The 13,281-nt window shown below is 34.3% G+C and overlaps 2 protein-coding genes and 1 pseudogene across 3 annotated transcripts; 2 read left to right on the top strand and 1 right to left on the bottom strand.

The window, feature by feature from the left end:
* Positions 1 to 849: 849 nt before the first annotated feature.
* Positions 850 to 4,648, bottom strand: LOC100810440 (zinc finger CCCH domain-containing protein 25). The gene is made up of 4 exons (XM_003545034.5): positions 4,414 to 4,648; positions 3,480 to 3,749; positions 2,907 to 3,130; positions 850 to 1,872 (listed from the first exon to the last, which is right to left on the bottom strand). Exons 1-4 carry the CDS (start codon positions 4,516 to 4,518, stop codon positions 1,023 to 1,025), a joined length of 1,449 nt encoding a protein of 482 aa, XP_003545082.1. The 5' UTR covers positions 4,519 to 4,648; the 3' UTR covers positions 850 to 1,022.
* Positions 4,649 to 7,496: 2,848 nt separating this feature from the next.
* LOC100809909 (39S ribosomal protein L47, mitochondrial-like) lies at positions 7,497 to 8,735 on the top strand (annotated as a pseudogene).
* Positions 8,736 to 10,367: 1,632 nt separating this feature from the next.
* Positions 10,368 to 13,260, top strand: LOC100809376 (probable amino acid permease 7). Of its 2 annotated transcripts, XM_041009161.1 has the most exons (7): positions 10,371 to 10,608; positions 10,691 to 10,927; positions 11,144 to 11,237; positions 11,437 to 11,651; positions 11,772 to 11,905; positions 12,019 to 12,246; positions 12,451 to 13,260. In XM_041009161.1, exons 1-7 carry the CDS (start codon positions 10,527 to 10,529, stop codon positions 12,850 to 12,852), a joined length of 1,392 nt encoding a protein of 463 aa, XP_040865095.1. In that variant the 5' UTR covers positions 10,371 to 10,526; the 3' UTR covers positions 12,853 to 13,260. The 2 variants fall into 2 exon arrangements, with proteins under 2 accessions (XP_040865096.1, XP_040865095.1); XM_041009162.1 differs by lacking the exon at positions 10,691 to 10,927 and having other exon boundaries at positions 10,368 to 10,608.
* Positions 13,261 to 13,281: the final 21 nt, after the last annotated feature.

The raw sequence follows: 13,281 nt of genomic DNA, 5'->3' as shown, positions 1-13,281 counted from the left end.
AATACCATTTCATTGATAATGAATATCTTATTTACATGCATCGTAGGCCAATTGGGTTTGTCTGGTCTTGGCATTTCTATCAATTGTTTTCCCTTTACTTATTTGTTTTAGTAATAGCACTCTTTACTATTCTTACTTTCATTTCTACTTTACTCCCACTTACAAATTGAGAGGTATTGAAAAAGTGCAATAAAATCCCTGTGGACACGATACTCGGACTTCCGAGCTTTACTACTTGTCACGATTTGGTGCACTTGCCAAAGTCTTAACACTTGTATTGATTCTGGATTATTAGATTTAACTCAAAATTTGTGTAATGTCACATTAAACTTTGTTTTACATTGACATAACATAAAGTCATACCAAATAACTAGTTTCCTAATGTGTTGCTTAAAAAATTAATAAATATTTTTTATTAAAAAAATGTTGAAAGGCATCGAAAATCACTATAGTAATGCATTAATAAGGGTATACAGAAAGATGAATGTCAAAATGTCAGATGCAAATGCACAGTTTAGGAATTGAAGGCCCTCGTTATCTTAATCATTCATATATTACTTTATCATTAAGATTAACACGAGTGCCAACACGAGCGTACTACAACCTAAAAGAGAAAAGAAAGAAAGAACCAATGGGAGCTTTTCAAAATTAAGAAAAAACACAACCCTCGGCAATAGAGAGTTCTAAAACAATCTACAATCTTCACGAATTAATAGACGGTATAAAATCAATTGGTCATCTTTACCAAATGCTTTATATCCACAACAAAAGTTCAGTTGTAGTAACATTAGAATTCAATAAGTAATACTAAAGCTGAGCATGACTATGATTTAACCAGGAAGCCAAGAGTTACAAAAGCATAAAATCAAATTATAAAATAACTCGTTCATGCCACAAGGAAATCAATATCCAGCTAGTAGAGATAGTAAATTGACAACTTGAGTGAAAATATCTTCCCTGACAGCATAGTTAGTTTAAGGAAAAACTTAAACATGGCTAGAAACATCAGTATATGGGCAAGTTTAATGCTGCTGCGATCCTGATGTTGATGTTCCAGATTCAGCTGGGGCATGTGCAGCCTGTCCAGACCCTGGCTGCATAGAATGCTGATAAGGATGATTTGCAGCTGGTGTCTGGGATGGAGCCACTGCAGCATTGTATGGAGATGCGTACTGTTGATAAGGGGAAACTGGTGGCATATAACCATATGGAGGATAATACTGATGATGATATTGGCCAGGTGGAGGTGGCATCATTGGATGGGTATAATTTTGCATTTGCTGCTTGTCCGAACTAGGCTTGTTCTCCCCTGACCCAGAAGGCCCACCAGGAGGACCATCTTGAGATGCAACAAGAGCACCCATTCTTTGAGGATCCATTGATGGGTAGTAGCTTCTTTCCTGCTGAAGAGGTGGTGGTCCTGGTGGATTGTTATAGTAAACCATTCCTTGTGTTTGGTCCTGGTTCTGCTGCTGTGATATCACTGCCCGAGGCAACAATCCACTATGAGCCACAGAAGCCTGCTGCCTTGCTTGATCAGAGCCATCTGACTCAGGTTTCGATGTCTGAGGCCTGCCCCACATCAGCTTTAGCCTTAGGCCCTTAATGACCAGTTTGTTGGAGAGTTCTTCAGCTGCCTTTTCTGCACCTTCTCTGGTTGTATATGTTACAAAAGCACAAGCCCGTTGGAGAACCATTTTGATGGATTCGATTTCTCCGTGCGCATAGAAGTGATCCCGCAAATCCTGCTCAGTGACCCTAGCATCAAGTCCACCAACATAGAGAGTTTTAATGCTCTCATCTTCAGGAGCCTCCAGAGTGTTCATCTCCCCTGCCTTGCCAAGTAGCTTCAAGGCCACTGGATCATTCACCCTGAACGTTTTAAAGCATGAACAGCAAACTAATGAAGTCAAAAGCATTAAGCAAAATTAAAAACACCATCAACTAGAAATATCATCAGAATCTGTAGTCACAAGGAAATCATGCAGAGAAAACTAAGAATAAGTAGAGGATGCATTAATATGAGATTGAAAAGGAATGATCTTTATACACATGATGCACAAAAATATAGAACCAAAAGGTTATCCTCACAATAAGATATTTGATGGCTGTTGACTGTCTGCTATATCATTTTTGGCCAAGATGGAAAATTAAAGGTAACATATTATAAAGGAATCATCCTTCCTCCATGTCAAAAAATTCTCTTTCTAAATATTGACAAGTAGCAAAGTACAAACAAAACGTTCTTAAAAGTACTAAAAATTACAGGCTAAGGACAATGCAGGCAAGATAAGCCATTCCACTTCACTAAATACTGAGAACAATACATTACACGACTTCAGTTTAGCCACATATAGAAGGCAAAAAAAGAAAGCCAAAATTGCAAGTAAGTGGAAGTTATTAGCCACTTTTTATTAACATAATGACACCGAGCTCTTATTGCAGCCCATGCTACTGAATCAGCTGCCTTGTTTTTTTTGTAGCAACAATTAAGAAAACTTAGTAAGCAATAAAATTTCACCACTTTGGATCCCCAAATATTAATGTCAACTAGTGGTTTTGACTTGTATATCTGACCCCACTTGGTGGAACAAGGCTTGATTATTGTTGTTTAAAACAAAGCTTCCTACAAGTAAAACTATCACATGACTTTGCTGGAAAAAAAACCTGCAAGCTTATTATCTTAGCTACATAATAGTTACTCACACAGAACAACCACAAAAGAACTAAGTGAGTGCCTAATAAACCAACAACTATATCCATCACAGAGATAAAAAATGCTTGAGTTGCTGCCCAGTGCCAAATGCCAATGCATAAAAAAAACTAAATTGGAAAAAAAAGAGCAATTGAAAGAGAGATTGAGTAAGAAAAGTCAAAAGAAGGAAGTCATTTTTAACCATACATACCCATAATAACGATCTTTAATATTTTGTTGAGACAATTCCCCAGTTTCTGGCATCTCATGTCTATAAGGGCACTCAGCTCCTCTGGTACACTCACCCCTAATGTAGAAACTGCAAATATGTGCCCGGTTTCTTTTGTAGTATGGTGTTGTTCTTTGAAGCTTCAGGATAGTATCATTTGGGCGTACTTTACCATAAGAGGATTCATAATCTATACCAGCTCTAGCCTGCACCATGCTTTTATTCTTAGTAAAAGGATCACGGTCAAGTAATGGCCAAAGAGAACTGAGTCAAAATAGTATAGTCTTATAGATTCTAAAAAAAATGGATAAAGACAATTTGAAATTTTAATAGCTGTTGTCAAATGAGAATGTGAAAATTAGAGTTCCATGGTTGAGAAATTCTTCATGTAAAAAAAAAAACTCCATAATATTACAAAAACCATGCAAGCCACAAAAATAACAATTCACTCATGACTACATACAGAATGACTTTAAACCCATAACTAGTTTTCCAATCATTAATTATGTTCAGCTATCATCAACTAAAACATGACTTAGCATGAGAAAAACATACCCTACGGTCGTGCTCTTCAGCAAAATACTCCCGATTAACATCACTTTTTGGAATGGCATCATGGGAATCAATATTGAGAGCTGTGTCCCGGACTTGAACTGGTAGTCCATACTCAAGATCCAGAAGGCACACTTGACAGACATTTTTCAATTTACTACATGTCTGACAGATCTCAGTTTTCTTATATCTTGCATCTCGACCAGGTCTCCATCTAAAAACAGTGAATGGCCGTGTACAAATCTTGCACTCCTTGTCATACTCAGCTCTTGTCTGCACCGAAAGATAAGCATAATGAAAAGCAATTGAACAAACAATTGGATTCCCACAATCTCATCTTTAATGGAAGATGCTGAAATCTGAAAATTATTAACTAAGCACATTCATGGACTCCCTCGACACCATAGTTTTTCATAGTACACCAGTAAATCAACTATACCATTTTAAATTTCAACATTAACTACTCTGTGATAAAAAAAGCTTAATGTTTCATACTTCAAAGATGAAAAAATTGAAATAATTAAGCTCTTTCATTTGAAAAGCCCTAGAAGAATTAAGCTAAGATGCTCCAGGAATCCAAGTTCACACATTTGAAAACAAAACCATTGGCCAGCCTGAATAACATACAAGGTTTTAAACTTAGCAGTTGCCATCTAGAAATTTCTCATTCTCAGGATAAAAATACTGCAAAGCGCAAACCAAAACTATTGAATAAATTAACTCTTCAATTCTTAGTAGCTGGTCACATGACGAGGTTCCACACATCAAAATCTGACTCAGTTCAGTTGTTCCTTCAACCTTTAATTCCTCACCAAACAATCATTATTATTATTACTATAACTATTAACATTCAAACAATAACTCATTCAATCTCGCAAGAACAAAAGAGAAAAATAAAAATAAAAAACCTAACAAACGAAGAGGATTCGAAACAGACCATTCGAACATAGGGGCTGTCGCCGAGGCAGGATTCGCAGATGATGGGGAAGTCGGAGCGTTCCCAACCGTCGGCTTCGTGATCTCTGAGCAACCTATGCGCCATGCTTAGGGAAATAACGAAAAGCGCTCGCTCGTTGAACCAAAATGGAAGCTGAAGAAGAAGAAACAAGATATTACGGTTCTGTATTTAGCATGAAACGGAAGGACCCCATCGTATAATTACATGATTAATTATGACAAAAATAATCACATGATATAATCTTATATGCAATAATAGAATTTTATTTTATTTCTACATACAATTTTTATATTTATACAATAATACTCTTTATTTATATTAATTATATTTTTGTGTTAGCAAAAAATATAATAATATTCTACTAAAATATTTATTTGATTAAATTAAATTTTTTAATTTAATTATCAAATAAATTATTTTTTTTACAAAAATTAAAATATTCATTTATATGATTTTCATCAGTTTAAGATTAAATTAGTAGTAATTAATTATAATTAATTTATTAATTAAAATAGATGTCTATCAATGTTTCTTAACATTCGGATAATGAAGACAACTCTATCAAACTCTAATAAGTTAATATTATGATTAATCAGTGAATGACTTAAAAAAACTATTTTTTTTTTCATTTAATTGTTTAGTCCAAGATTTTAATTCTATCATAGAATTTCAAATTCATGACTTAGTGTTGATGTATTCAGATTATTGATGTTCTATTCACAATAATTTTATGATCAAGGATAATTAAAATTAAAATTATAAATGACTTAATTTTTTATTATCATGATCTCTATTATAATAACAATTCTTTAATTTTAATCAATGATTTGTCAAATTAATAATTTAATAAAATAATAAATATGATAATAAAATAAAGAATAATTTTTTATTAAGATTATAACAAGGATGAATGGAATCTTGAATATACATATTTATTTCTAATATCATTCTCTCTAATATCATTCTCTATGAATAAAAAAGGTTTAAAACCAGTAAGAGTGTATAACTTTTTTGAGAATAACATATATCCCAAAATATATTATCATAATCTCTTAACAAACATGAAAATATTAATTATCACATTCATATTCGTGGAAATAAAAGAAGATGACGTGAAACAATTATTTTCTTAATTATTGAAGTTTTGTTTGATGTTTATGGAAATTATCGAGCAATGGCAGCTTTGCTGGGTAAGGGTAAGGATTATTGGACTCTAGTTCGTGATGATTGGATTTGGGAACTTTAGCGATGATACATACTCTTTGGCACAAAACAAGGTTGAAGTAATCTCCTCTTTGTATGTTTTAAAATAATAAGAAGCAAGTTTTGATAATTGGATATCTATTCTTGACATGGATTGTGTTATTACTAACAGGTATGATGTTGTGTTGGTTCACTTTATCCAAGTCTGCTTTCCACTTAGTAGTCAACCCTCAACCCTCATTTCTTGCACATGATTGAATCATTGCTATTGGATAGGCTCACGGTTTTCACTTTGTGCAAGTATACATTTTTCAATTATTTTGTAATTTTTAGCATTGAAATTCTATCAATTTGTTTGCTAACCTTATTTAATTGTATCATCTTATAGGCTTATTTAAGGAGGAAGCTCCCCTAACTCTTACTGCACCACAAATGCATAGATACTACGGTGACAGCTTGAATCACATACAACAAACAAATCAATTCTTTATTTCAAATTAGAATAGATGACTATGTAATAGATATAACTAGAGATTTATTGTAATCATTTTTTCATTTATATTTACTTCTTCATAATATATAGATTGATTAGTTAGACTTATTTTGAACTATGATGATTAATGCAACGGAATTGGTTTTGGTCTTGTCATTTTATTTTTTGTTTTTTCAATAGCAAAGTTTGTCTGTCAAAAAATACTGGTATATGTCAAAATACACAGCAGAAATGCATTTATGTTGTGGCTATTGCATAATGGAAATGTGTTGCTGTTGTGTGAGGGAATGCACCTAGATGCACAACGAAAACAATTTTTTATTATGCAATACACAAGAAAAACATGCTTTCATGGTGTTAGGAGGCACGATCTTCTAATGGAATATCATTTTCGTTGTACATCAAGGGCACACTCCTGACGCAACGGAAGGGAAACACGTCTTGAATGTGCCCATTGCATAATGGATTTTGAAAAAAAAAAATAACAAACACAATATGAGAATAAAAAGAAGAAGCGAAAATGGGGGTGGGAATAGCAAAGCCCTTGGGTTAATGGAGGATGATGCATGAAGTTGAGTTTCTTTTTCGTTGTTGTTGTTTCCTCTATCTCTATACTACGTTGTTGTTTTATGGTGTCATGCTCTGTTCTCAGTATTCCTCCAGTAGGGTTTTAGTTTCAGACTGCATTCTGTTTTGCTGTTTTTAGTTTTAAGTAAACTCCTGCTGCATAGTTTTCAAACTCAAGAACATCTCAGTTCTTCTCCAATATCTATCACATTTGTATTATTTCAACTTTTTAAGATAAACGGAGAAACTTAGCTGTTGAATGTTGAACTTGGTTATTATTGTTTCTTAGAAAATTGTCCTCTTCTAGGCTTTTGACTTTTACTCCCTTTCTCCTACAGCTGTAAGCAAAGATATCTGATCTCATGCCACTGCCCTCTTGGAAAATTAAATAAATTCATTAGATACACTTAACATTTTACCATCACTTATATTTCCTACAATATTTAATTATATGCAGATTTTTTCACCTTGAATTCAGTAACGTAATAAGATTATATCATGTATTTTAAGTTTTTAACCACTAAAGTTGGCGAGTAGTTTATTAGCCTTTTGTTTACAAAAGCCCTAGTTTTAGTAACAGTGGTAAATGCCTTATTGGTTTGTCATCCAAACTGAACCTAGTTAGTGCCTGGTTATGATGGTTAGAGTCACTTGATTGAGTGCTAAGATAAGAATGCCTTAGGCATTTGTTTAGACATATAGTGCTGCTTAAATGTATGCACTATATGGTTTGGTTAGAGTCACTTGTGTTCTGGTTTCTTACTAACATTGTATAATCAATCTGATCAGCATTGCAGCCATGTTTTTGTTAAGAGCATTTAGACAAACACTTTTTGCCGCTGCTGCTGCCAGAGTGCCAGATCAAAACCTTATGCAACCCCCTTCAGGAGTTCTTTGAGGCAGACAGGAGCCATGATGATGACAAACCTGTTGTATATGGTATGCACTAGGCACCTCTTTTGTTCATTTGGATTTGGGATGACAATTTTTCTCTGATTTTCATTATGATCAGACTTGTCTAGTACAAAAATTTCTGATTTTCTTCATTGGCCTTTGAAAGTTGTGCCGTTTTTTTTTGCTCTGGTTATGAATCTGTTTACTTTTTTATTTATTTGTTGTTAGGTCGGAGTTGGAAGGCATCGGAATTGCGTCTAAAATCTTGGGATGACCTTCATAAGTTGTGGTATGTGTTGTTAAAGGATAAGAACATGTTGATGACTCAACGTCAGATGCTTAATGCACAGAACCTGCGTTTTCCTAACCCTGAGCGCATCCCCAAGGTACTACTTCACTTCTTTTCCCTTGTTCTGTGTTGCACAAATGTTGCTCTTGGCCTTTTCTTACCCTTAGTTATGCCAACGTTTGGCATAGAAAAATCACAGAAGTGGTGCTTTTATTTTCTTTTCATGAACAGTGTTTTGTATAGTTTTGATTAGAGAGAAATCGAATGTTGCCTGTTAAACTCTATAATGGATAGTGTTGAGATTATAGGGATTTAGGTAGGAAAGGAAGTAGAGAGAATATAAAAAAAAACTTGCATATGCAAAGAGGCTGTTTCCGGATTCGAACACATGACCAACAAGTCACCAAGGCACAACTTTACCGCTACACCAGGGCTCGCCCTCAGAAAGAATATATAAATTAATATTTTTTTTTGTTACCACCCTAATTAGGGTCTTAATTCCCCAATGATACATTAAGATATTTCCAAAAGCTTGAATCCTTGTGGATTGGTTATGAAACTAATCCTTAGCTGGAGCATATAGTTTCTCGTTCTTTCCCAAGAATATATTATGCGGGAATAGAACTTATTAGAAACTAATATTCTGATAAATAAGGAAACTAATCAGTAATTCTGTGAATTTATTTTGTGAAGTCAGGTGAGAAAGTCAATGTGCTGCATCAAGCAAGTACTTACCGAGAGAGCAATTGAAGAATCGGATCCAAGGAGATCTGCTGAGATGAAGAGAATGATAAATGTTCTTTGATGACTTGAAATGGATCTGTTCCTGATGGCATATTATTGGCTATGTTGTTAGAATGGGACATTCTAAGAATGTAAGATTGCTGACTTGAGGCAGTTTGTCCTAAACATTGTTCACAAAAGTTATTGATGGATTCTTACTTGATTTTGTTTAAGAGGCAGTCTCAACAGAAATCTAATCGACCATTTATTGTTCCCAGCACTCTAGTTATTTCAAAAAGTTGCATCTCATTTTAAGTCACCCCTTATTTTTCCATATACGAGCAAGTATACAGTGGTTTCCAGGACAAAACTCCGGTGAACCAGTGAAACATATGGTCCATTATGGACCCATATCTTGTGACCAGATTATAGAAGCTTTTTTTTTTTTTTTTTTTATAATCAATACTCTCATAAATAAAAATATTCATTCTTATAAAATATCGTGAGAACAATAAATATTATACATTAAAAAAATAATAATAAACACAAGAATTTAATGTAATTCAATACTTTTGCCTACGTCCATTGAACCGTCACAAAAATATTTCACTATCACAAAAATGATTACAAGATTGTAACTTATCTCAACTAAATAATGTATTACTTTACAAACTTAAATATCTCACTCAATTATTACTGATAATACTTTCTCACACAAAGACATTTTTTCTCTTAACAAAATGACTTTAGTTTACAATCTCTTTTCTCACACATTTTCTCTTCATATGTGTTATATATTTCTCTACTAAGAAAAAATCCTCACCAAGTAAATTATTTTGAAAGTTGAAATAAAAAAACCTGCAATGCAATCTATACTTAATGTTAAAAATTTAGTAAAATACAATCTTTTACTTTAAATTTAATCATTTATAGGTTAATGATAAAAAATTAATTTTCAATATACATCCAAAAGTTTGTTTGGAACTCTACTTTTATGGTTGCGTTTATCATCTTAAAATATAATATTGTTTTAATCATTTAGTCTCGTTCTATTTTATTGTTGCGTTTATTACACGGAAATATATTTTATGGGGAATATTGTGTGATCTTTGATTTTATTTTTTAAATTAAAAATGTCATTTATGGATCATATACTAATATGTATAAAACATAAAACAAAAAATTAATTATATTCCTTTTTTGTTTTATTCTATTTTATCTATCAAACATTTTTTTAGTATTTTTTAATTATGAAAAATAGTATTTTCAAAAAATAAAAAATACAAAAATTAATTTAAAAATACACTTTAAATCCTAAATTGTTTTTTCGGGTTATGTGTATTGTACTAAGGTCTAATGTGCAGTACTGTCCTGTGTAGATTTTGAACATGGAACATGTTTCTCGTTCTTTGTCAAACAACGATGCGAGCAGCCCAAACCAACAACAAACACTTAGGACTGTCTCAGAGTGCGAGGACTATCTTCTATAAAATCAATGGAAGAAAAAAAAATAATTGAACTAAATAAATAAATAAATAAAAACGAGCCTTGTTTCTTAATGCATTATCAAGGATCTAAAAGGAAAAATTATTTACTGTATAAATCATAAAGAATGAAAAAAAAAATCATAAATAATACCATTTTTTTCTTTCCAATTAAAGCATTTATTTCCCTTTAACTTTCTTAATCATTAATCAATGTTGTTTTCATTAATAATCAGCGTTTGTAAAAAATAATAAAGAAACAGAAGATATTTAATTTGGCTGACTAGTAGTAGCAGCCTTCGGCTTTGCCAGTAATTACACATGGGCTTTTGACATTTTTGCAGAAAATTCCAAATTGTGTGTTCCCATTTTCTCCCTCTCTCTGTGGTCTCGGGAAATGAAGTGACAAGATAGCATCTGATCTGATATAGGTGTGAAGATGGATGTGGCAGCTAAGTCTGAGTCAAAGGACAACCTTCCCTTGTTACTCACCCAATCTGCTGACCCTCTCAAAAGGACAGGTTTGTGTTGTGTTCTCATCTTTGTGCAGAAGTGAAGTATAACTAACTAACTAACTAACTAACTCACTAACATGTGATGAAGGGACGGTGTGGACAGCAGTGGCACACATAGTGACAGGGGTGATAGGATCGGGAGTGCTGTCTCTGCCATGGAGCACTGCACAGCTTGGCTGGCTTGCAGGCCCATTCTCCATCCTTCTCATTGCTTCCATCACTCTCTTCTCTTCTTTTCTCCTATGCAACACTTATCGCCATCCCCATCCCGAATATGGTCCCAATAGGAGTGCCTCCTACCTTGATGTTGTTCATTTGCATTTAGGTACCTACCATGTACAGTTCCCTTTCTTTTCTTCTACAATATAACATCATATCCATGCTACCACCACCAACAAGTGGTTGGTGGTGATGAGGGATTAACTCACCTTTGTGAACGATCGAGAATACTCCTTACAATTACTCATTTGGAACTTTTAATATGGTTCTATATTGGCTGGAATTTTATTTATAAAATAAGATCCTCTTTCGGTGGTAACAGGAATAAGCAATGGACGGCTCAGCGGCCTTCTTGTGAATATAAGTCTGTATGGTTTTGCAATTGCCTTCGTCATCACAACAGCTATCAGCTTAAGGTGTGTTGATTCATCACTTATCTTACTGCTTCCTCTCCTGTTATGTCATTTCCTTTTCTTTGTTCTTCTTTTCATCCGTTTGTGCAAAACAAGATTTTTACACTGGTACTCCACTAAGGAAGCATGAGTCTATCCCAAGAATCTCACCCTATGATTGCCAATATTAAACTTGAACTGCTATTTTTATTTGTGGCTGCAGAACAATCCAAAATTCATTTTGTTACCACAACAAAGGGCCTGAAGCAGCATGTGAATCTGTAGATGCATATTATATGCTGCTTTTTGGGGCTATCCAAATTGTTCTCTCACAGATACCCAACTTCCATAACATCAAATGGCTGTCGGTTGTTGCTGCAATTATGTCCTTTACTTATTCTTTCATAGGAATGGGGCTTTCCATTGCTCAAATCATAGGTATGCGTATGGGGAGTCTTTGCCTAGGCTCACAGCTTATGCATGGACGTTTGCTTGAAAAATATATGTTGGACTAATTATTATGTAGAAAATATAATTTTATGAAAAAAATTTGCTCAGAAAAAGGACATGCTGAGGGTAGCATTGGAGGAATCAGTACCTCCAGTGGAGCTGAAAAGCTATGGCTGGTTTCTCAAGCACTTGGTGACATATCATTCTCATATCCGTTCTCCACAATTCTTATGGAAATACAGGTACATACCCCGTGAATTCAGATAACCAGAGGGGGGGGGGGGGGGGGGGGGGGGGGGCGGTGGGGGATTTTACCTATTATAAAGACTGATATAATCTACTGCAATCTTTGAAGGATACTTTGAAATCACCTCCACCAGAAAACCAAACCATGAAGAAGGCCTCAGGAATAGCGGTCACCGTCACTACATTCGTGTACCTCAGTTGTGGAGGTGCTGGATATGCTGCCTTTGGTGATAATACACCAGGAAACCTTTTAACAGGTTTTGGATCCTCCAAGTTTTATTGGCTTGTGAACTTTGCTAATGCTTGTTTAGTGGTTCACCTAGTTGGTTCATATCAGGTACATATAAATATAGAGATACCATGTCAATAATTCTTGTATGGTGCTCCCATTTTATATCTCTTCAATTCCTATATTCTCCATCACCTGTCTTAGGGTAGTGTGTTATGAAATCATCATATAGTCTACTTGTATGTACTATTATACATTATAGAAATTAGAATGCATGTTCATTTAAGTGTGATATACCTTGTTTTGGTGCAGGTGTATAGCCAGCCTCTTTTTGCCACTGTTGAGAATTGGTTCCGTTTTAGATTCCCAGATAGTGAATTTGTGAATCACACATATATGTTGAAACTCCCGTTGCTTCCAACCTTTGAACTTAATTTTCTCAGCCTGTCTTTCCGAACTGCTTATGTTGCATCAACAACTGTGATTGCAATGATATTTCCCTACTTCAATCAGATTTTGGGGGTTCTGGGTAGCATCATTTTTTGGCCATTGACCATATATTTTCCGGTGGAAATATACTTGACTCAGTCCAGTACTGTATCATGGACGACTAAGTGGGTACTGCTTCGAACTTTCAGCATTTTCGGCTTTTTATTTGGATTGTTCACTCTTATTGGATGTATTAAAGGTATAGTAACTGAAAAAATAAGCTGAGAAGCTTTGAGACCTCTCCAAGGAATTAGACTCAGGTAGCCTACATTTTTTTCTTCCACTTTTCTCGTTGCAATGGCCTTTCCACACATTAACTCAGTTAGTAACTTGGAACCATTAGATGAAGACACGATCTTTATTGAACTGTTGCAAATGCAAGGAATAGGAGACTGCACTGAATCCAGTTGGACATTAAACGTGCAGATTCTCTCATATTTTCAATAGGACTAGTGGTTCTGTATTTGGTCACATGCGGAAGGTATCCACTACTGAATGAATGAACTCAAACTCAACATTTCTACTTCCTCGGTTCTTCTTCCACTATGTTATACAAACAAATTGAAAGTGGACTTTTTTTTCTATTTCGTGGGGAAATTTTCAGCTCTAATTGATTTTTTGTTTCAAGTCTTATCGATAATATTTAGATTAAGC

Source organism: Glycine max, chromosome 14 (assembly GCF_000004515.6).
Source record: "Glycine max cultivar Williams 82 chromosome 14, Glycine_max_v4.0, whole genome shotgun sequence".
NCBI lineage: Eukaryota > Viridiplantae > Streptophyta > Magnoliopsida > Fabales > Fabaceae > Glycine > Glycine max.
This window is presented reverse-complemented; position numbering and strand designations above follow the sequence as displayed.

Coding starts and splice junctions, on each gene's coding strand:
- LOC100809376 (XM_041009161.1), top strand. CDS start 10,527: ATGGATGTGGCAGCTAAGTCTGAGTCAAAGGACAACCTTCCCTTGTTA. Junction 11,238..11,436: donor ACAACAGCTATCAGCTTAAG/GTGTGTTGATTC, acceptor TTGTGGCTGCAG/AACAATCCAAAATTCATTTT. Junction 12,247..12,450: donor ACCTAGTTGGTTCATATCAG/GTACATATAAAT, acceptor GTTTTGGTGCAG/GTGTATAGCCAGCCTCTTTT.
- LOC100810440 (XM_003545034.5), bottom strand. CDS start 4,518: ATGGCGCATAGGTTGCTCAGAGATCACGAAGCCGACGGTTGGGAACGC. Junction 3,750..4,413: donor ACAGCCCCTATGTTCGAATG/GTCTGTTTCGAA, acceptor CTTTCGGTGCAG/ACAAGAGCTGAGTATGACAA. Junction 1,873..2,906: donor ATTAAAGATCGTTATTATGG/GTATGTATGGTT, acceptor TAAAACGTTCAG/GGTGAATGATCCAGTGGCCT.